This window comes from Tupaia chinensis, unplaced genomic scaffold, assembly GCF_000334495.1.
Source record: "Tupaia chinensis unplaced genomic scaffold, TupChi_1.0 Scaffold000164_1, whole genome shotgun sequence".
Classification (NCBI taxonomy): domain Eukaryota; kingdom Metazoa; phylum Chordata; class Mammalia; order Scandentia; family Tupaiidae; genus Tupaia; species Tupaia belangeri.
Window position 1 is genome coordinate 951,925 of NW_006159638.1, and position 24,797 is coordinate 976,721.

At 36.1% G+C, this 24,797-nt stretch overlaps 1 protein-coding gene across 1 annotated transcript in view; it reads right to left on the reverse strand.

The window, feature by feature from the left end:
* ERICH3 (glutamate rich 3) overlaps positions 1–24,797 on the reverse strand; it is a 140,210-nt gene that overhangs the window by 64,529 nt on the left and 50,884 nt on the right. The window contains exons 3-7 of the mRNA XM_006146088.3: positions 23,179–23,304; positions 18,598–18,669; positions 16,804–16,932; positions 10,728–10,886; positions 7,482–7,700 (exon numbers count right to left, since the gene is read on the reverse strand). Of these exons, the coding sequence (XP_006146150.1) occupies positions 7,482–7,700; positions 10,728–10,886; positions 16,804–16,932; positions 18,598–18,669; positions 23,179–23,304 (705 nt within the window). The remainder of the gene's footprint in view (positions 1–7,481; positions 7,701–10,727; positions 10,887–16,803; positions 16,933–18,597; positions 18,670–23,178; positions 23,305–24,797) is intronic.

Genomic DNA, 24,797 nt, shown 5'->3' on the forward strand with positions numbered 1-24,797 from the left:
TACATGGGCCTTAGGGGGGAAGTGTAAAAAAAAAAAAAAAAAAAAAAAGATAGGGCAGAGAGGAGCAGTTAGGGAAGTAATAGACCAGTCAGTTGAAAGTACAGGGTGTAATTCAGTTTAGTTTTAATAGGAATGGAAGAGAAAGCTGAAATGGGTCCGAATCTTAAAGACTTTGAATGCCAGTGCGTTAAGTATGATTTTATTCAGACATTCTGTCATCTGAGGCCTGGGCCCTGGGAAGACTGCCCCTCCTGGAACTAACCAATTCCTAGAGATAGTAAAGAACCATGTCTGCCTTTCACCTCTTCTTCCATCAGCCTTAAACTCCAGACCAATAATCCCTTGCCATAATCACTCTATGGGCAGGTACCAAGCAACTAATTCAGAAGAGCCCCTTCACTCCAGAACCTGCTGAATTTCTTCATGCAGTCTAAGCCTATGTACAGTGTCTTACCCATTCCTTCCCATAATCACAATAAAGGCCCTTGCCCACACTCACTCTGACTTGTAACCTACCCTCATATTTCTTTGCCCCAGCATAATGTGGTGGTGTTTTAATTTTTTCTGTCAATTTCTTGAACAATTATCAAGTGGTCACACATTATTCTTAATGGAACCCTGAGCAATGTATGCAGTATGCCAGCTCCCTTTGAATTGTGAGTAATAAATTGTCTTTTTAATGGCAATTGTTCACTAATCTGTAGGTCTCAGCATATATAAATAATAAAACCCACAAATAAAAATAGCCCAGCACTGGAGCCAACAAGTAGCATGATCATTAAGGCACTAGACTCCCATGTGACTGACTGTAGTTCAAGTCCCAGACCCAATGGCTTGAAAATCACTCTGGGTGCATATGCATGCATGCTCAAAATCCCAAGAGAAAACAGAAGGAGAAGCAATTGTGGTGTGGCCATCCCCATGAAGGGTGATTTCTCACTCTCCCTCTTTCTGTCTATCTCTGTCTTCAGTCAGCATGCACATGCCCTACAGCAAAAACAAAAACAAAACAAAACAAAAAAAAACAAACAACAAACAAACAAACAAAAAACAGGCAGAAGGCTTGCTTTCATTAGAAATGAGACAGCTAGTGAAGTTTAGAAGAACATGTTGGGAATGATTCTACAAAGTTTAATTTAGGGCCATTATGCATAATGTACTAAAAAAAAGAGAGAGAGATTTCACTTACTCTTTTTTTTTTTCTGCTGACTTTCACCCTCTGTTTCCTTGTTCTACCTTCTGACTTTCTAGTTGTTTTTCAAATGCACCTTCTCTCTGAGGCATTTCCCAGTCTCCTCTATCAGAACAAATATTTTCTTTCTCTGTATTCCCATGTGCTTTCTTTAAATCACAATAGTACTTATCATAATGTACCCTGGTTAATTTTATATATTTCCATTACCCTTGCTGAGTCACAACCTTTCTGAGGACAAACATTTAGTTGTTTGTTTGTTTTCAGTTTTTGACCTAGGGCTCCTGTGCTCTGCCAGAGGGAGGGAAAGTGAGAAATCACCCCACCCCCCAGGGGAGACAGCCACAATACAACAATCTCTTCTCTAGTCTCTTCTTGGGATTTGGGGCATGCATGCACCTCATTGTGATTTTCAAGCCACCAGGTCCAGGACTGAAACCACAGGCATTCATGTGGGAATCCAACACCATGCCTGATAGCCCCACATGGATTTAGTCTTATTCATCTTGACAAATGTGGCACCTAGTATAGCACTTGTCATAATCAATGCATCTGAGATGAGTTACTTATGCATTTAGAAGCAAGATATATGACTATAGATGATTGCAGTAGTTCCGTTAAGAGTTAGCAAACTCGGGAACCAGCAGTTAGCGTAATGGCTATGTCGCTGGACTCCCACGTAGTCGACTGCGGTTCGTGTCCCGGACCCGGTGGCTTAAAACTCACGCCAGGCGCGTGTGCGTGCGTGCCCAAGATCCCGAGAGGAGAATGGAGGAGAAGGGATTGTGGCGTGACCATCCCCCCTGGGGGGTGATTTCTCGCTTTCTGTCTCTATGTCTCTCTCTCTCTGTCTGGCGAGCGCACGAGCCCTACAGTGAAAATCTCTCCAAAAAAAAAAAAAGTTAGCAAACTCCAAATTAGGGGTGTTGCCGCCAGAATAGAAAAGGATTGTTAGATACAAGAGCCATTGCAAAGTGGCATCTGAAGTTATGCTATGCAAGACAGCAGCCCTTTGCCCTATTTGGCTACTGGACATTTGAAAGATGGCTCGCTTGAATGAGATAGATGCTCTTGAGTATAAAATATTTGCTGAATTTCAATGACATAGTATAAAAGAAGCACAATACCTTATTAAAATTTTCATATTGATTACATATTTAAATGATAACCTTTTAGATATACTTGATTAAATAAAATATATTGTTAAAATTTATTTCCCATGATTCTTTTTTTTTAAATGTAGCCATTAACACATTTAAAATTGATAACACAGTTAGTCTTAAATTTCTACTGGACAGCTCTGATCCAGAGGATGTGTGCTGCAAAGAAGGAATTCTAGATTTTAGAGCAGGTTGGAGAAAATATTATGTTTTAAGAGAAATTTGGGAATTGGACAGAGAAAGGGGATTAAGTTGTAGCCACGTTAAATTTGAGAAGCAGTAGGACCTATCAATCAGGCATCTATAATTGCACAGGGCTCATTTGGAACAGAGGACCTGAATAGAAGGTTTTTGACAGGTTATGGGAAAAGCCCTATGCTAGTGTCATGCTTGCAGAAGCTCTTTGCGCCTTCTTTCACAAAACATATAAGAAATACAATTTTTTAAACTGATAAACATGACCATTAAGTACATTCTTTTTTGAAAGCCTGTATTTTCATATTCATAAAAGTTCTTTATGAAACTATCTGTATTTATGAAACTATCTGCACTTTACTGCTATGTAAAATAGGCACCAGTAAGGTCAGATTCCCTCAGTCTTGAGTGGGAACACAAAACTCTAAAATAGGTAAGGTAAACCTCAGCACAAAACCTAACCAGTCTCCCAGATGCGCTAATTGTAGTATAAGCCTCTGAAGGTGCTGGAAGATCAGACAAACAAGCACAGAGGCAACTGACTAGACTGTGAGCCCTACCATCCCTGTCATTTGACTCCACTGATCTTTCTCCACTTGAAACATGGATCTCAGAAGCCAGAGACCACATTGTTCTATACATGCATTAAACAGTAGTAGGTTGGTAGTTAGTTTAATTTTATTGCCTTTTACCTCTCTCTTTCTTCCATTTAAGAACATCTGAAGGAGGCTTGGTGAATGGTAAATATAAAAAGCAAGAATAAATTTTACCTGTAAATTAGTCATGAAAGTCATCTCCTTTTAAATGAATCTTTTCTATATATAAATAAAATTAATGTAAAAGTGTGTGACTCTCACCACTGAGCCAATTTTACTCTATATCCTAGAGCATGAGGTTACAGATAAACTCAAGGGCTGTCTAGCAAACTATGGAAACTATGTGGGAAGATGCCAATATCTTGAATAGAAAAGTAAGCATCGAGGTTGAAACCCATGTGATAGTTAGGTTTAAGAGTGAAGACAAAGAAGAATCATGAAGGAGCAAGACAAGAAACAACAATTTAGCAAAGAACCATAAAAGTGGAATGTCATGGAAGGCAAGAAGAGAAAGTGTCAAGAAAGAAGCAATCAATGGTCTAAAATGCTATGTAAAAAAAAAAAATAGAGATAAATAGAAAATGCAAATTAAAGTGGTAGAAATAAGTCTAAATATACCACTACACAAAATAAATGTTATTGGATTTAACTCATTGATTAATGGAACAGAGATTCTCAAACTGAACTAAACACAAGGCACCCATATGCTACATAAGCACTTACATAAATTTGTAAAACATAAAACCCAAAATTTAAACCAGAAGATACCAAAAGGGTGAAAGTAAAAGGAATATATACACAAACACATACATATACACATACATACAAACATACACACGCGCATACCAATTAAATACTAAATTAAAGAACACAAAAAGTATTATTAAACAAAATAGGTTTTAAGAAAAAAGTAATAAATGCTCAAAAGTGTTACATTTTCATGATAAAAGATGACTTCATCAGTAAAATTAAATCATCCTAAATCTGAGAGTATACAACAAGGTATTTTAAACATTTACAAACAGAACATGGCATAATTATAAAGAGAAATGGACAAATCCCAGAATTACAGAGAATGAATTATTATGCAACTCAAGAACCAACAGATCGGGACCAACAGTTAGCGTAATGGCTATGTCGCTGGACTCCCACGTAGTCGACCACAGTTCAAGTCCTGGACCCGGTGACTTAAACTCACGGCTGGCGTGTGTGCATGCCCAAGATCCCGAGGGGGTGATGATTTCTCATTTTCTGTCCCTCTGTCTCTCTCTGTCTGTCTGGTGAGCGCACGCGCCCTATAGCAAAAACCTCTCAAAAAAACAAAAACAAAAAAAAACCCAACATATAAAGAGGATAAAATGATCTAACGATATAAAATATCAGTGACTTAATTAACACTTATCTATTGGACATTTATTGAAACTGGAACCCACATTTTAAAAATCCTATTCTTAGGACCAGCAGTAAGTGTAATGGCTATGTCGTTGGACTCCCATGTAACCGACCACGGTTCACTTCCCGGACCCGGTGGCTTAAAATTCACACCGGGTGCATGTGTGTGCATGCCCAAGATCCCGAGAGGAGAAGGGATTGCGGCGTGGCCTTCCCCCCCGGGGGTGATTTCTCATTTTCTGTCGTTCTGTCTCTCTCTCTGATGAGGGCACGCACTATAGCAAAAACCTCTCAAAAAAAACCAAATCCTATTCTTTGCAAAACTGAACATATATTAGGTCAGAAAGTAAGTCTCCATAAATACCAAATCATACAGAACAAGAATAAGATGCCTTTTAAAAGTAACAGACAGTGAACACAAAAGGGGTCCTAAAAATTAAAATATGGCAGAAGAAAAAACTCACTAGAATGTGTGGAATATAAAATTGAAAAGTCTCTCACCAAATCGGAAAAAAAAAAAAAAAAAAAAAAAAAAGGAACGAAAAAAAAAAAAAAAAGACAACAAGGTAGAAAGTAGGAGAGAAAAGCTAAGAATATTAGAACATTCTATTATAATAGTGGTAACATCCCCCAAATAGGGATTCCAAAAAGAGAGAACAGAGGATAAAATAAACAAACAAACAAAAACAAAAACAAAAAAATCAGACTAAGTCAGACTGAAGTCCTCTGACTCAAGAGAAAAATTCAGGGGTACAGTTAACCCAGAAGTCAATACAGTTGTCGCTCTGGGAAGTGGACATGATGGGACAGAAAATAGGGACTCTTGCATAATATGACAATGATAATAGAGTTCTACTTCATTATGAAGGGTGTATACATGAGGTTTGCTTGCATATTGTTATTTAACTTGCACATACAGGGGGAAGTTCAAAAAGTTTGTCAAGAGTCACCATGTGGCCTGGCTTGCCCAAAATCCAAAAAGGAGTGCAAAATGGAGACTCTGATGTAAACATTCCCCATGGGAGGTGCTTTCTCACTTTCTCTCTCTGGCTAGTACATGTACTCTCTGGCAAATTTTTTCTTAAAGTTCATAGAAAAGTAAAATTATTTTGCTTGTTTATTTTGGTGAAAAAAAATTTAAATTCATGCATTTTTATATGAACTTTTCTATGAACTTTTTAAAGACCACCCTCATATAAATTTTGTATATTCATATGATTTATGAGAAATTTAAATTTCCTATAAAAGACTAGACAGAGTCTATCCCAGTAACATATATGTATATATGTGTATGTATTATGTATATATAAAATATGTAATATATAAAATTTATATTAATTATATATAACACATGTATTATATTTTATACAATATAATACATGTATTACATTTAAAATGCATATATACATTATATTAAATACATAAAATATAAAATGATCTATTTTAAGATCAGAAAATCAAATGCTGGCCCCCCAAATATTTGACAGTGATAAGAAAGTCAATGTTTTTGCTAGAGGGAGTCACACTTTGTTCATTGGCCTGGTGAAAACTAATGCTAGCATACAAAGAGTTTAAAAGTACATTTGTAGGTATGGTAGATCCAAAAATTATTTCAAATATTCACTGGCCCTCTCTGTGAGAAACTGATATTTCCTAATCCATTTGTCAGTCTTGGCCATGGACTTGCTTTGGCAATGGAATTAATTCAAATGTGAGTGACATGTACCACTCCTGAGTGGAACCTTATAAGCATTCCCTGGTTCTGCTGCAAGAGGCCAACATACCCCAGACTCGTCAAGCTGAACTGCACCTCCAGTCTGGATCTCTGAATTGCAGCTGACCAATAATAAGGAAAGCAGAAAACAGAAGTCTAAGGTTACAGCATGTGAGAAAAGGATTTGGCTACTCTTCTAAGGCCTGAGTATGTTAAACAGAGATAACTATTAGAGAAGGCTGAATATCCAAATTAGAGAGGATAGTGACAGCGCAAGGTACCACAGGCAGTGGAAGGGATTATGATCAAGAACACAGGGCAAAGGGTGAGCCTCAGGGATGAGAGAGAGGACACTATCAGAGACAGTAACAAAAGGACAAAACTGGCAAAACTAGAGTTCAAAGGCATAGATTTGAGCAAGCAGGAGGAAGTTAGTCCCAATCTTTTGAGAAGGGTAGAGGTGAAGACAGCTGCTGGGAATGAGATGTGGACATGGCCAGGGTGAATAAGGCACTTGAGAGGGAGGTTGGTTTTGAAGAGCTGCATGCAGAGTCCATGTGCATGTCAGTACTGAACTCACTTTCCCGATCAGGAAAATGTTGACCCAGTTATCTGCTAGTAATCACAAAAGTTACATACTGTTATTATTAGTTGTGCATTTTCATAATAAAAATATAGAGATCGTTTGTCTTCTTACCAGTATGTATTTGCATAAAATGTAACTGGCCTTAGAAATACTTTATCAGTATTTTGAGGGAATGGAGTAAAACAAACCACAATATTTTATTTTAAAGAACACTAAAAGGATTTTTTCCTAGGTGTCACAATAATTTGCTAAAAATCATTAAATATAAATTTTAATAAAATATATTATGTTTTCATGTCCCTGAACTTTTTTACAAATTAAATGTTAAGATATATGAAAATAAATAATTGAATAATTAAACTAAAGGAAAAAATGATTTGTAAATTGGTGTAGTTCAAACTAAATTTGACTACAAGACTTACTATATTTTTTGTTATTAATTGTACTAAAATGTTACTCAACTGAACAACTCAAATCTTTGGTTTTAATATTCATTCTAACTAACAATTACATTTATAAAATTATCATATTTCTCTTTTCAAGCATTTTGCATGCACTTGCATGCACTTACCCACATATCTGGAAATCTAATCATGCAATGTAAACTCTGCTAAATTAATAAAAGAAAAATAAATTCCATAATTACCATAGTAAAGAGAGGTTCTAAGCCATTCGGAGCAGTGGTTGGACGAAACTTTCTCTTTCTCCATGTTTCAGATTTAGCTTCCCTTGTGATTTTTCCACTGGGGGGAGGAGGTGGAGGAGGAATAGGCATCATGTAACTGTTAATGTTTGGAAGTTGATATGGATTCATTCTCTGTGAATTGCCCATGGAGTTCCTGAACTTCATCACTGCCTTCTTGCCCTGTAATCCCATTTCATAACATAAAAGATAACAATGAGACAGCAGAAGTGACCCAGCGTAACCCAAAATTAAAGACTAGCCTGTATGATTGACATTACATGCAAACACAACTGATATCAATAGACACACTCAAAGCATTGTGGCCTGTTAAAAAAAAATGGCCATTTGTAGTATCCATAGCAAATTAATTCATAAGTTTCTAACTTTATATAGTATATTTTAAAACCAATATCTAGTGATGCCACTTTTATAGTGCTCTTGGAATTTTTTTTATAAACAATTCATTAAATCTATGGGGGACTCAGTACAATTAAACAATCCAAAAAGGAAGAAGCTTAAAGTATTATATTATGAAGCAGGGTTGGATAGTCCACATAGTGATGGAAAATTAGTATTTTTTTATATGTTGATTTTTACCTAGGATATCCAGGTAAAAATCTGGCAAGGCTGTGAACAAATTGGCAATCTGATATACTGTCTTAAATGACTTGTTACAACTTTCATGGAATTTTGGAAAATTATAATTTTTTGAAAATAATTAAGTGATAAATTCCTATGTATTCAAATGCTCAATCATTTAAAATGGTAATAGGTATCCCCATATTGCTTTCACAAGTAGTTGTACCAGTCTCTACTCCTACCAATAGTGTGTGAGAACTTATCATTCTAAAGGTATTAATTTTCAATCAATTCATTAGTTTTACTCAGCTGCATCCCAACCTGTCTGTTTTGGACTAATCATTTTTGTCTGAATCACACACCCTCTCTCCTATGGCTTAACAGTCAACCTGTTTATATCTGCTGCACCTTTAAATACTTCACACATGCATATCCTTTACTCTAAAAACCTATAAGAAATTGTTGAGTGTTCACTATATACTCAGCAATCATGCAGATGAAGATTCTTCTTTGGAAATTTATCTGATATTATATTAAATCATTTTCTTCATCAATGCCATTGAAAAGAATTACATCTTTTTTATCTGAATCTTTTGCCTAAGTATATTAATGCCTATGTACATTAAGTCCAGTCAGTTAGTTTTTTGTCTGCCTTGATAATTGATATATCACCAATGCTGACAGCAGTATATAATCCATTATAAATATTAATAAAAATTTACTGGATGAAAAGTGAATTTAGCTAGTTGCAATTGACATGAAATTGGTCTCAATCTTTTCAGCACAGATGAGCTACCATTAAGAGCCTATCCCTCAATAACCCACACCCTAAAAAGTTGGAAACAAGAAAATAGGAGCCCTCTGTGTAGCTTCAGTTAGTAAGTCCATTCAGTGGCTAAGGTCAGATATGTATAGCCACCTGAAAGGAAAATATTCCCCAGCTAATCATTACCTGATTAATAGTGTTCATATATCTAGCAGTAAAACATATCAATGTATTAGTCAAAATGGAATTAATAATTACAGAAGCTTAATAGAATAATAGAATCACCTTGACAAATGTGGAAAGTAATCATATGAGTACTATCTAGGGGAAAGAAAATCATTTCCATTGGACTTTGAGTATTTCCAGTCCTAATGGTAAGGGTATCCCTGGAGATACAGAAGGTTTTAGCCAAAGACCTTTGCATTTGCTGGTACCTTTGGCTGGCCCATTCCTAAGATGAGATGGGGGTATCAGGCCATCTTAGCCGGGTGCCATTAACATTCCATTACACTCCATCTCTTCATTCTGATTCCATATTCACCAGGCAACCTTCTCATTGTGACGTGGCTTCTTGTATAGGTTTGTCTACAAGAGGAGAATGCACTTCTTCTATAAGCTTTGACTATAGGGCATTTCTTTGTAAATGAAATAGCCCCATGATTATGAATGAGTTCCCTTTTTGGTTCACCATAAAGAGAAAAAAGAATTTGTGTGTCATTTTGGTTAGTCTGAGACAATCTCTCAGGGCCTGACCGCTTGTGAACGTAAGCTAAAATGGGAAATCTCTGGGCCTTCAAAGGGGAGACCGCAGCCTAGAAATTGCCAAATTAATTGACTTATGACCCAAAACGTTTCTGTCTTCTTGATTTCTGGGAAACTACTATTAAATTAATTGAAACAAGGTTTGTGAAAAGTGCTTCACAAGCTGTAAAGCCCGTTAAGTGTATTAAAATATTAGTTATTATTTTTAGAATTATTTATACTTTCACTGTAAAAGAATCATTTGTCTGAATTAATTTCATAGTGTCAAGGTTATCTGTCAGTTAAAGATATTAAAAAAAAATCTTAATTTCAAATGTCTTGTGTTTCCTAATAAGGAATGGAACATAATTCACCCATTTAAGCATAATGACAAGTGCCCTCAGGACATAGGTTCTTTTTGAAGCTGGCAAATGTTTCTTCTTTGTGTTAGAAATATAGACAATACCCTCCCTAACAAGTAAATGTCCTAATTACTCCTCCCTGTTTTAGTCCCTCCTATTTCATTGTTACTATCCAGACTTCCAATGCTCCTGTTACAATAAGTGAAAATTACCAGAGACACAACCTTCAAAGGCAAGCAGAGTCAAGTTCCTGTATGTGATTAACTCAGCACTTTTTAAAAAGCAGACATTCTTTTCCTTCTATATTCAATCTTTGAAGAGTCAAAGTGGAAGCAATTTCATACACTGATGGAAAAGTAAGTCAGCATGCAAATACAAACCTATTCTTAGAAAGTTTCATTTTCTAGCTTTCATGCATTTAAGATTTGGAAGGAGTTAATATTGGGTCTTTTCTAATGGAAGTCATATCTCGTATAAAAGGACTTTCCTCTTTGTTTTTCAATCAGCCTTTCAAATTAACAGGAAACTATAACAAATTATCAAATCTATTTCTTAGTCTTTTTGCTCAAAAACATGGAATTGATAGGCCTTCAAGTTAGAGTAAGATATACTCCATCAGAAGGGCATAGTAAGTGCTTAAGAAACACACAGTATAAATTCCAGCATGTAAATCGACTGAATATAACATCTTTAAAAATGTGATAACCCAATAGTTTAGCAAAAAATAAAAAGATATTTCTTGAAGAAAATAACATTTACCCCAAGAGGAAATGGAGCTTCATTCTCCAGCAGTGAGGTTTTTGATCTGGACCCCGAAGTTATCTTTGAAACTGTTCCTACTGCATGACTATTAGGAAGAGGCTGTAATCGGGTTGGAGGCTGCATATTTCCTGGGGCAGTATATGGTCGAGGGGCTGTCTAGACAATTAGGGGGGAAAGAATTTTCATTCAAATTAGTATCTTGACATGTTTCCAGAACCAATTAATAACCCAACAAATTGCTTAGAGTAATTAATGGTGCCTTTTTACTGAACATATTAAACTTTAATTATGTCCTTCCATTATACATACCCTTATGACCCAAAGTATTTGTTAAAACATATGGTGTGGAAGTCCTCTACATAACTAAACGCCACAATTATAGAGTATTCTGGACAAAGGAGATGTTCTCTATCAGTTTCCAGTATTTTTATTCATACTGTAAACTCACTGACAATACCTAATTTATGCTATACACAGAATGGCTTTGCTCAATTCAATGTTAAGTTGAATAATGTTCCTATTTTAGAGGTCTAAAGGGATATTATTGGAATGAAAACATTTTTGTTTAAATATTTTTGTAAACTCGCTGACAATACCTAATTTATGCTATATTTATGCTAATTTATGGCTTTGCTCAATTCAATGTTAAGTTGAATAATGTTCCTATTTTAGAGGTCTAAAGGGATATTATTGGAATGAAAACATTTTTGTTTAAATATTTTCAATATAAACTCTATTCTGAATTCCCTAAGTCTAAAGATTGGTGCTGAAGTAAAAGTAGACAATAAGATTCAAACAAAAGAAGAAAGATTTTTAACTGTAACACATTACCATTTATTCAATTACTTCCTTGAAATATTGAGAAAAAAATGAAAAATTATAACTGGCAACTTTGGAAACTGCTGTATAAAAGGATTATATTTTTCATGTTGGGTATTGTCCATGTGCCTTTCTAGATCTATTGTCTACTTTTCTGTTCTGATCTGAGTCATACAAGTCATTCCATTAGAGTCTATATCAACTAACCTCGGGACCGCAGTTGGATTCCACCAAGGGGAGGCATTAGCAGGTGATGGAAGGACAGGAGGGAAATGAGATTGAGGTCTTTATTCTCCTGGACCCCTCCCTACAGGGTCATAATGGGCCCACTCAGTTACTCTACCAAAGTCCACAGCTTCTGTTGGGAAATCCTCTCCTAGCTACAGACACCATCAGCTAGTTCTGGTTTTCCTCTTTTCCCCTCTCCTTTAGGTGTTGTGGCTTCCCACTGTATGAGCCTGACATGCTTAAAAATCCTTCTTTGGTTATCCTTAACCCTGCCTGCATCTTTGTAAATAGTTTCTTTATTAAACACTTCCTAATTACCCTATTTGTGTGAGCCATCTGTTTCCTGCTGAGCCCCTGACTGATGCACTTTCCAATCAAGAATGTGCCAGTATGGAGCATTAGAAATGCCTTTCGGGTTACTGACAAAACATTGTTAAGTTTGGTATAAAAATTAGCAATGTGTCACAAGTCAAAAAATGAGGCTTTTAGTCCAGTTGTTCTATTACAACAAGATGGTAGAAAACCCATCAAGAATATTATGTGCATGTTTGGGTAAGAGGGCATGTCAAGGATGGTATATAAATAAATCATGAGTAAAGCTTAATACATTAACTTTAAAGAATAGTGAAAAATAAAAGAATTATCTCTGGGAAGGTGTATGTAAGTACCTAAAAAATTATAAGGCAACTTTCGCTACCAAAGACTAATCTTAGTGCCATCTTGCAAAGCATGTTATACATTTTGAAATCTCTGATTTGTTATCAACATTTATTGACTTTCCACCTATAGATAGTAACAGCAAAATACCTGAGAACAAAGCTTACAGTTCTTAGAATATTTAATATAAAGCAATTAGGCTTATAAAAATTAAAATTAGGGACCAGCAGTTAGCGTAATGGCTATGTTGCTGGACTCCCACATAGTGGACCATGGTTCGCGTCCCGGACCCGGTGGCTTAAAACTCACGCCGGGTTCGTGTGCATGCGTGCCCAGGATCCCAAGAGGAGAATGGAGAAGGAATCGTGGCATGGCCATCCCCCTTGGGGGGGAATTTCTCGCTTTCTGTCTCTCTGTCTCTCTCTGTCTGTCTGGCGAACGCATGCGCCCTATAGCGGAAACCTCTCCAAAAAAAAAAAAATTAAAATTAAAAAGAAATGTTAGATTTACACAAATGAAGTAAGAGAAGAAAGTGGATAAGTAGATAAGGAGAGTAAATGTGAACATCCAAGTAAGAAGAGAGCCAGAAGTTAGTAAGACATAGGAAGAGTAACAAAAAATAATATTCTCCAATATCTGTTTTCCTTTTCTTAATAGTAGTAGAATTTTTACCTGGAAATATGGCTATCATAAATAAAGATTATATTTTCCAGCATCATTTGAAGCTCTGTGTAGATGCATGGCTTAGTTTGAGCCAATAACATGTGAACAAAAGTGATACGTAGTATTTTGAGATCATGACCTTAGAGTAAAGAATTATCCTCTCATTTTCCTCTTTACCCCCTTCCTCTAGTGAAACAGACATTGTGTTACACCATCTTGGCTTATGTGGATGAAAACAATATTCTAAATACAACAGTTTGAATGATTCACCCAAAATTCCCATGTGATATTTGGAAGCATTGTGATGGTATTAAGAGGATGGAAACTTAAACCAGCTATATGTTAAGAGTTGGAGCTTTTTGCACTAGCCTGTAGTTTAGTGGTTAAGGTGACTGGATTCCAGATGGCTGACTTTGCTGTTCAAGTCCCCAAAATGTGTAGCTTGAGAAACATGCTAGGGGTGTGTATGTGTGTGTTTATGTGCCCTAAATCCCAAAAGGATTTTTTTTTTTGGTAATATTTCCTTTTTACCCTTTTTTTTTTAAAAGTTTTTCACCGGAAATGGAGGTGAAAAGATTGTGACATAGCCATCCCCTATGGGGAATTCTCTCTCTCTCTCTCTCTCTCCCCATCAAGTACACATACTCTCTGGCAAAATTGAAGGAAAAAAAAAAAAAGAAAGAAAGAGTTGGTACTTTCAGGAGGTAATTAGTACTAGATGAGGTCATCATTGGGTAGATCTCTATGATTAAATACTGGAGGTTTTATTAGAGGAGAAGAGACTAGAGCTGACATATCCTCTTGCCCTCTTGCCATGTGATGCCTCTAGAACCATGAACTGAATAAATCTTTATTCTTTATAAATTATCCAGTGCATGGTATTTAGGTATTGCAACACAAAAATGGACAAAACACCAAACATGTCAGATAAACTACACAAAAGAAGGCTTGGAATTCGATGGCACAGTAGGCTGTATGTATGTTGGGATGGTAAAAGGTCCTTTGTTTAAGCCATTGTTGGTTTGGGTCTCTGCACAGAAGCCTAGATCACAACCCAATACAAGAAGCCAAGTGGACTGACTAGAGAAGCATTTGATTCAAAGAAACAGGAGATAAACTTATGGGTAAGAAGGCAAAGGGTCTTAAAATTCACAAAGAGAAATTAAACTAGAAGTTTATGAACAAATATTTCTCAAAATAATTATTTCAAACTCTGTAAAACAAACATGCCTTAAGACTCTCTCCTGCCAAATAATCTAACAGAACATAAAAAATGTGAAAAATCTAATAAAGGAATTCAAGAAAGCAGGTTACTGCAAACTAGAACATGATCTATTGGCTGTTTTTCTCTAAATTTTACTTCCCCACATTTGCATTCAGATATCATTCAATTAGATGAATGGAGCAGTCAAATGTTTAACCGATTACATTTATCTCCAAAAACAAATCTGCACCATTAACTAACAGCTGTGAGCTACAAACTGTTGTAGCTCACATCAGAAGGTACCTTAATTTGCTATATTTTAAAATGTTTGTAATGTATTTTCTTGGAATAAATATGGCACTGTAGCTTAACATTCTCAAAACTGTACAGAACGCGAATTGAAATTGACTACCTGGTGATTACTCAGTTTAGCTGAGCATTTCTAATTCTTAGCAGAAGATCTCTAGGGGTGAATTTTCCTACCATGTGCAGAATTAGTTGAAGTGATGTTCTGCAGTTTTAACGTGAGTGGCACAGCTAAAAAGCCTGCATGCAATTTCAAATGTGTAGGTGCAATTAGTGACCAAGTGTACTAACATTGCACTGATGCTTTCTTCATTCACTAAGAAAGTTTTAAAAGATAAACTGATGGCAATACCCCACAAGGCTTATTATCTTCATCTCAGTGGCACTTGGAGATCAGGAGTCAAATTTAAAGCATATATAGCCAGGTTGGAAAACCAAAAACAAGGGGATAGAAAGTTCTGTAAAATGGGAACTACAATTCCAAGATCACAATTGGTATCCCTTAAGGTGCAAAAGGCTCCGTAGGGGGTGACCAAGTGAAGAACTGTGGCTTATCAGAGAGAAAAGCTTTTGAAGTGCTGATGTCAGTGTTTCCTGTAATTTTTAAATTACTTTCTCACTCCTACCACATTAAGATCTCCTGGATGTATCATAAACTATTTATTGAGGGTGTTCAGCTGGAAAATTGAAAAGAAAACCTTTCAAGGGTTTTTCCTCTCTGAAACAGGTAGAAAGACTGAAAACAACATTTGATTGTTTCTTTTGTTTCACTTGCTTTGAGAGTATAGTGAATCTGCCAGCCAATCAAAGAATTGCAGATACACACACACACACACACACACACACACATACACACACACACTCTTAAATCAAACCTAGAAATAGGTAAAAACAAGGAGAAGATGGATACTTTTCATCACTTGCGCTGTTCATCAGGAAATGTCAAAACATATTTGCTTTTTGAAAAATGTCAAAGCTTAACACTGTATGTGATGAACCTATTCAACAACCTGCACATTGCAATTTCTCTATAAATATTGCGCAATTCAAAAAAATGTTCATGCTAACAAAGAACTATATTAGACTACACAAGCAAGAATAAAGATGTAATCAAAGCAATTCAGTTACAACTTAAACTGTCGGTCTCTGGCTAATATTTTGCAAATCTTTTCCTATATCTATATTATTTCAAGGTACCTTCTCTTCCTTCAAACAAATAAAACCTTTTAGTTATAAACATTTCAAGCTGGAATAAAAGACCGATGTGCAATTTTTTTCAAATTTGTGTATATTTAAATTTCTTTTACACAGAGTATGTGCATACACTTTTGATAAAAAGAAGCTCAATATCAGTATCTAACCTAACATGCTATACGGTACCACTGAATTTGTACAGATAAGGTGGGAATCGAAGGAACAACAAGAGGTTAGAAAATATTGAATATATGGAAGAACTAGTGGTTAAATTTTTCTGCATGTAGGATACTGAAAGTAATCATGGGGGAAAATATTGGGATAGCTAAGTTGAGGTTCCATGGTTTAGGATCCCAAATGTCAGGTGAAAGGATAGAGACTTTCCTACAGGTAATACAGAACCAGGGAATATACTGGATCATATAAGTGACTTAAATAATTTGTAAGCCAAAAAAACTAATCTAGTAGTAACAAGGAAAATGGATTTAATAAGGTTAATATTGATTGGAGGAGGAGCATTCATTGAGACATGGTTGAACAGACATAAAGCTATGTTTTTATTCAGTAAGACTCAGGATTATGCCCACATGTTCCCAGAGAGCAATCTTTATGAGATTAATAAGAAATCATAAATTGAGGACCAGCAGTTAGCGTAATGGCTATGTCGCTGGACTCCCACGTAGTCGACTGCGGTTTGAGTCCTGGACATGGTGGCTTAAACTCACGCCGGGCACGTGTGCATGCGTGCCCAAGATCTTGAAAGGAGAATGGAGGAGAAGGGATTGCGGCGTGGCCATCCCCCTGGGGGGTGATTTCTCGCTTTCTATCTCTCTGTCTCTCTCTGTCTGTCTGGCAAGCGCACACGTCCTAGAGCAAAAAAAAAAAAAAAAAAAAAAAAAAAAAAAAAAAAAAAAAAAAAAAAACACCTCTCCCCCCAAAAAAGAAGAAATCATAAAATAATTAGCTGGGATGCTGCATGACAGAGTACTTAATACAACTCACCAGTGTTAATGGACTGGAATGTCCTTCTTCAACTAGAACACTATGACCACGGCTAGTCTTTGGACCAACTGGAGGACGGGGAGACAGGATTGGCATGTTATTTTCAACAGACCGTCTTGTATGCTCTCCCTAGAAGAAGAAAATGATGTCGCAAATAGACGCATAGTTAGTCATCTGTGCTAGAGTAGTGCCTGACATGTAAGATACTACATGACTGAAGAAGTCCATTCTCATTCTTTGCAAGAGGTTCGCTTCTAAGGCCTATCGTGGTAGTTAAGAATAGTTTTCTCAGCTGTATTAGAGAACTTTCACTTATAGGAAGCTGAAAGAAAAATAGGAAATTGAGTCTGCTTTAGCCATTCTCGAAGAAGTAATTGCCACAGCAGTATAGCCTCAGTTTTAGTAAGAATATTTATTAACCTGCCCTAAGCACAGCGCTACAGAAACAACAATGCTCTTTACTATTCTCATCAAAAGAAATTACAGAAAGTAATTTTCTACCTTAGAAAATGATTAAATAATGTCATTAAGTAAGAAAGGTTGCATATTAAATAAATAGAATCTAAGACATATCTTTTGCCAAATGCAGCTATAAAATGAAAATCATTACAATTAAAAATCTTATTAGGAGGATCATAGTTCCTACAGCAGATCTCTGCCAATGTGTTAATTGTAGTAATATCCCCTTGTTCCCAGCGTAGTGTGTCTGGAAATCTGGGCTGGGGTAAATAGAGCATAGGCCCAACAGTTTATGTGCTTCAGGCAGTGCTAGCCACTCTATTTTCAGTAGCCATTTTTCTCCATCACCATTTCAGAAAATAAACTAGAGAATCTATATCTAAGTCCTTGATGGAGGACAATAGTGGCAAAGTTGAATTAACCACAAATCTCTACACACCAACTCTTCTGATCTTGAAAAACTGACCTATCTTCGGTCATTTAACAACATGTTTGTAACAAGTTTATCTTTTGACCCTGAAAAAATAGATGTGAGTCTTTCAAGCAAGAGGGAAAAAAAATCACTGTCTTATATGGCAAGTTGTTCTACAGAAGCTTTACAAATATTCATCAATTTGTGAAATGTGTCTTAGGCCCTACATTTGTAATACTACACAGAAAATTAAGATAAACATGCAAGCTTGAATGGCTCAAGAAACTGAATAAAACTGACAACCTAAACTGGAATCTTTCAAACATGCCTAACTAAATCTCTCATCTCTTGATTCAAATATATTTAATTCATAAATTCACTACAAAGAGCTATCAAATACAAAAATGGAACACAAATTTAAAAGAAATATTTAAATGCCTTATGAAAATGTCTAAATCTTACTATGCGTTCTTCTGTTCAAAAGGAGCTTTCCACTGTATATTATGTTTTCAAGAGTCACATTCAAATGAAAATGTGCCATTGTATAATTTTCAAAATGGCCTTTTTTCTACCACATGGGTATTTTATCATCTATTTTTACCTTCTTAAGACAGACAAACCAAAATCAATGGCGTCTATGACAAGAAAATTTAAACACAAAGTTTAAAATTGAAATGAACATTTCCAAGTTTGTCTTTGAAAAGTTTGTGCTTTGTTAAAATTTATTTCACACAAGCAGTTTCTGTTTTGTCATAATCTTCTGAAATGATGACAGCTAACATTGGGGCTCAATGGAACATCATCTGATCTCAGTACAAGCTACCCAAAAGTATAGTCCTCCAGGGAATTTCAATAATGGCATTACTAGGTTTTTAAATCATAAAGTAATACCATAAAGTAAAGAGGGTTATGTATCTCCTTACCTTAAATCTCTGAATGCGCTCCTTTCTAGCTAAGGTTTCCAGTTTCTTTTTGATTTCAAGCTGATTGTAACGCTAAGCATATGGGAAAAAATAGAGGAGAAAAATCATATCAATTATGGCAAAAAAAAAGGTGATAAAGCAAAATCATCCCAATAGTTAATGATATTTTTAATTACCTATTTTAGGGGACCAGCAGGTGGCATGATGATTAAGGTGCTGGACACTCCCACATGGCTGACCACAGTTCAAGTCCTGGACCTGGTGGCTTGCTTTCTCACTTTCCTGCTCTCTCTCTCTTTCTCTGTGTCTCTCTGTGGTCAAATTAAAGTAAATGAATGAATAAATAAAATTAAATAAATAATTTTTTTAAATAATTACCTCTTTTACTACTGAGATGGAGAAGAATCACCTATGTAAATGCTCAGGTAGAAAATGCAAAGGTGCAACTTACGAAAGCCAATTCAGAACACGTACTAGGCAGTGAAAAAGTGTTCATACCCTGCGAGCAGTCAATTTTACTTCTAAACCCAGGGGGAAATATAAATAATAATTAAAAAAATGTTTTGTGTATAGCCAGCAGGTGGTGTGGTGGTTAAAGGTGTTGGATTCCCACATGGCCAACCATGGCTCAAGTTCCAGACCTGGAGACTTTCTTTCTCACTTTTCCTTTCTCTCTCTCTCTCTCTGGTCAAATTAAGAAATAATAATAATACATGGAATTAAATAAATAAATGCATATTTTTTAAAGAAATGTTTTGTGTATAATGATGCTGTCTGAAATGTGGTGGTGGTATTTATTTCTTCATTCAAAACAAAAATGCAGAACCAATATAAACTCTGAAGAGAATGGTTAAGTTTTGGACCAATTCATATAATGAAATAGAATATAATCATTAAAATAAAGTTCATAGAGATTTTGCTTTAAAAAATTAAAAATTTATGTAATGCAGGAAAAGAGCAGAATGGAATTGCACAGAAATATAATTTAGTTGATCAAGCCCATATGATGTGTTTGTCTCTATGCTAGGAAGGTGCTTTGCATGCATCACCTGTTGTTGAACAGCTCTCATTGCCACTAGGTCTCATTTTACAGAGAAATGGTGGCAAAGGATTTTGAACTTGCCCCAGGCTGTACACTGAGTTGGAGTAGAACTTTGGTCTATGTGACATTAACTTCCTGTTTCTTTTGTTTTTGTTTCTTCACAAAACTATGTCCCTCTCATGATTTTATTAATGTATTATTAATAAATACTATTATTAATGTATAACTATGAACTAAAGAGATTCTTTTAATGTATCTTAACAGCATTTATCTCTGAAAGGAGAAATTAGGTGTTATTACTTTCTTTTTTTAATGTTTTCCAAATTTTCTGTGATATGTTAATTTTATAACTTAAACCTCATGAGAGAATAAACTGCTTACAATTTGATTTGAAATCTCGCCAGGTGTTTTATTTATTAGCCCTTGAAAAAAAAAACATTTTTTTCTCTGTTCTTGATCCCCCTCCTGCTTCCTTTGGGCTCCTGCAGACTTAATCATTCCCTACGTAAGTGTCATCAATCCTTCTTGTGACACTTTTCCTTTCTTCTCTTCCTCCTTCTCTGATCTCTCACTCACTTATGGTCTAATTTTATTATATTCACTAACAATCATTTTCCATCTTTCATTTATTCTCACCTGACTGCAGTCCCCCACTCCCACTGGCCCTCTTCTTCATTACCACTGAAACCACCTTCACCAGAGCCACCGGTATTTTTGTCTTTTGGGTCAAACCTAATTTCGTTTTTCCTCAGTACTCATCTTATTTAACCATTCTGCAATTTGTGAGAGCTTTCTGGCTTCCAGGCATCATCTTATCAGGCATATTTTCCAGCAGTTGTCGGTTCTTTTTCAGCCTATGTCGTTGCTCCTCATCTCCCGCAATGCACATACCTCCAACCAGGCTAGACACTTTGGAGTTGCTCTGGGCTGCTCCTTCTCCTAACCCCTCCTCACTCAGTCAGTTTAAATCCTTCTCTGTCTTAAATATCTCTATGGACAGCTGCATCTCCCCAGTGTTTCCACCACTGCTGGTATCCCACACCCTTTGGCAACAGCTTCCTAATTGACCTTCTACCTCTAATCTTTTCCAGCTCATTAATCCATCTTCCACAATTTTAGCAACATCATTTTTCTAAAACAGCTCTGCTCATTTATTTCAATGCCTGCTGAAAAACTTCTCATTGGTTCATCACTTACACACCAGACGTAGCATGTTCTTAAAGATTTCAAGATCTCCAGAAACTAGGGCCCAGTCTATTGGATAGTCTCACTTCCTGCCACTCTTTTCAACTACCCCACTATGTAGCCCGACTCAGTGAGCCTCCCTTCCCACAAACAATGTCCTTTCACACACCTGTGATTTCACACCTGCCGTCTTCACTTTATGGGATGCTTTTCCCATGTTTTCGTGTGAAATCTCTCTCACAGCTTTCAAGGTCCCGTTCAAACAGCAGAATCTATTCAGTTTCCACTGATGCCTTGTGAAGAGTTATCTTATTCTTTTTTGATCTGTTTGTTTCTCTGTTCTAGTACTCAATTACTTTCTTTTTTTTTTTTCTTAAAGAATTACTTTATTTTAATTTGACCAGAGAGGGTCTGAGTAAGAGAGAAAGCAAGCAGCCAGGCAGACACTCAAACCACAGTTGGCCATGTGGGAGTCTAGTGTCCTTAACCACCATGCCACCTGCTGGCCCTAGTACTCAATTACTTTCTATAGTAATTTTTAAAGAGTATATGGTACATCTACAATACATAGCCTTATACTGGAACATGGTAAGCCTGCAATAACTGTTTGTTGTATGAGTGACTATGTGGATATTTGTTAATATGACATTGGTAAACAGCATCAGCAAAAACTAAAAGTAAGACATATCTTATCATTTAGAGGGACATTGTGTCTGCTCTCTTACTGGGTCATCAAGAAAGTCATGATGCATTTTTGCATAGAAAAAATATGTCATTACTTTCCTGATGACCTAATATATTTATATACATTATAATTAAATAAACTATTATATACATAGAAATTATATTGTATGTTATTGCATCTTAATAATTGTATATATTACATCTTAACCATTATTTGAAATATTTATTCCAAATTTTGAGAATGTACAAAGGCTTCTAAATAACAGAATATTTAATGGTATCACATTGTCTTAATGATGTGAGATTTTGACAAACTTAACTTCTATGATAAAGGTAATACTGAATCCAATGCCTATTTATTAAGTTTGAAACTAGGTAAAGATTAATTTTATGCTGTACAATTTATTTTTTAACAGAGCGGTAGAACTCCAGCTAATCCTTTTTTAAGCAAGTAAATTTGGTGGCCATACAATAATGATTCTATACAATTCATGCACATTATATAAATACAAAATGAATTCCAAAATTAAGAGACTACCCACATTTTTTTTGAGAGTTTTTGTTTGTTTGTTTTTGTTTTTGCTATAGGATGCTTGAGCTCACCAGAAAGACAGAGAAAGAGAGAGAGACAGAGAAACAGAAAGTGAGAAATCATCCCCCAGGGGGGATGACCACACTGCAATCCCTTTTCCTTCATTCTCCTCTTGGGATCCTGGGCACGCACGCATATGCGCCCAACATGAGTTTGAACCTCTGGGTCCAGGACTCAAACTGCAGTCAACTACATGGGAGTCCAGCAACACAGTCATTATGCCTACTGCTGGTCCTGAGACTACCCACATTTTAAGTAAATACCTCACTTGCTCAGTACAATAGCAGCATAACAGTAAGTATTTTCCATGACAGTACACTTTTTATTGGTTTACTGATGATTCTACAGTTGTTCGTGAATGTTTATTGCAGCTACAGGTCAACAGTTTTAAGAGCCAAGTTTTCTGATTTACTGCTGTATGGTCAAGCCAAGAAGTGACATAATTTTTCACAGAGATTAAAACAGTGTTGATGCTGGAAACTACAAGTTGCATGGAGTAAGGCTGAAATAATTCATCAAGGTAGCTAGATATCTCACTAAAAATGCCATGTCAGATTTTTTTTTAAATGTAGATGCTTGTATAATAAATTTATATTGACCAGTGTGACCTCAAGTAGGAAAGACACAGATGTTTCAATGCCTATTCTTTGAAACTTAACATACGGCTGAGCTTCAGATCCTTAAAAGAATAACAGACTGAAATATTTCATGGCAGTAGAATTACTGATATTTAAACAGATGTCACTTTTTTTTTTCTTTTAGCAAATAGAAGCTAAGGTACAGATGGTGAAGGCTGGTTGGTATGTTTTAGAGTAGCCATTGTGAATTTAAAAATCTACATTTGGAAAATTAAATATCACAAAATATGTAATAATGGCCATATTTTTTTTTCTTTCCTTAAGTGGAGAAAGCTTATTTTAGACTCCTAGCTCTTGGCTACCTAGAGAGACTATTTCTCAGGAAATTTTGTTTCTTTTTTATTTTCTAAACTAAACACAAGAAAAATCCCTCTGTTTTTTAAGTGTTATTAATTATCATATTAGAAAATATCAGTTATAAAGAAAACAGTAAATTTTACCTCCATATCAAGAACTTTATGAAAAATAGCCTGGGCTAAGCATTCCCGTATATATTTTTGGTGATCCCGCTTCATAATATTTAGTTTATATTCTTTTTCAGAAAGTATTCTTCCATTTCTTGTGATCTGTCATGAATAAATAAGATATTCTCAGAAACACAAAATAGAAAAATGTGTTGTTAGTTGCCAAAAAAGGGAGAGAGAGTGGGAGGAGGAGTAAAAGAGTATCTTCTAAGCCTAGAGGAGTATACCACTATGGTTGATAAACTTTCACTTTTAATGACTAATTCATAAAGCAAAAAAAAGGAGAAAGGCATTCTCATATACCCATCATTGTGAAAATACACAGGTGGTGCACTTGACGTTTACAACAAGGTTTTCATTAGAAGAACAATTTTCCCTTGATGGAACCCAGGTGTTCCTTTCATTTGTCTTTTGAACACTGGAAGGAGGAGTAAAGTGCTCCCTTCAAACAATGCCAGGCGCAGTGATCACAGGACTGGGGGTCTCAGAGGAAACACTTAGAAGGGCAAAACACGGAAGCTACGAGGATCTTATGACTTTGTTTTAAATAATTGGTCTCATTACTGTGTGATCCCATGGCTTTTTCTTCTTCCACTTTCCAGCCCAGAATGTAACTTAATTTGTTGTGACTCAAAATCGTACAGATTATACAGTACTATAGACGGAACACATTCAATATCAACTGGCATCATTGTAAATCCCAGAAATGGGAGTTTCTCTTTTATTTGCTTGTTTTTCTTTCCTTTTAACCTTTCCTATAGGATTTTTTTTCTTTTTTCTTTTCTTTTTTATGTATTTATTTCTCTCATGAGATAAAGATAGAGAAACAATATCCTCAACAGGGTCTCCGTGCTACGGTCCCCCCCTCAACCCCCTCCAGCCCCAGAGCATGGCACACACACACATGCCTGGAATGGTCAGGAAGTTTTCTGCACATAAACTGGTAACCTTACACTGTGGGTCAGCTTCCCAGAGCTTTGTATTACCACTGCTCCTCTGTGTGGCCCCCTGTTCTCTTTCTCTGTATTTCCTGTAAATAAATGATGTTATCCTTTCTGGTTTGTTCATCTTTTTATTTTCTATGCATTTAAGCTCTGTACTTTCTTTGAAGTTTTGAAAACTTTTTTTTAAATTTTTTACTGTTATTTTGCCACAAGGCATGTGCACTCACCAGAGAGAGGCAGAGGGAAAAAAGTGAGAAATCACCCCCAAGTGGAGATGGCCACACCACAACCCCTTCTCCTCTATTCTCCTCCTGGGATCCTGGAGGCACACACATGTGTCTGGCTTGATTTTTCAAGCTATTAGGTTCAGAATTCAAACCACAGTTGGCTATGTGGGAGTCCAGCACCTTAAATACCACAACACTCATTGGTCCCAGTAAAGCATTCTTTTTTTTTTTTTTGAGAGATTTTCACTATAGGGCGCGTGCGCTCGCCAGACAGACAGAGAGAGACATTAGAGACAGAAAGCAAGAAATCACCCCCCAGGGGGGATGGTCATGCCGCAATCCCTTCTCCTCCATTCTCCTCTCGGGATCTTGGGCACGCACGCACACGCACCCGACGTGAGTTTTAAGCCACCGGGTCCGGGAC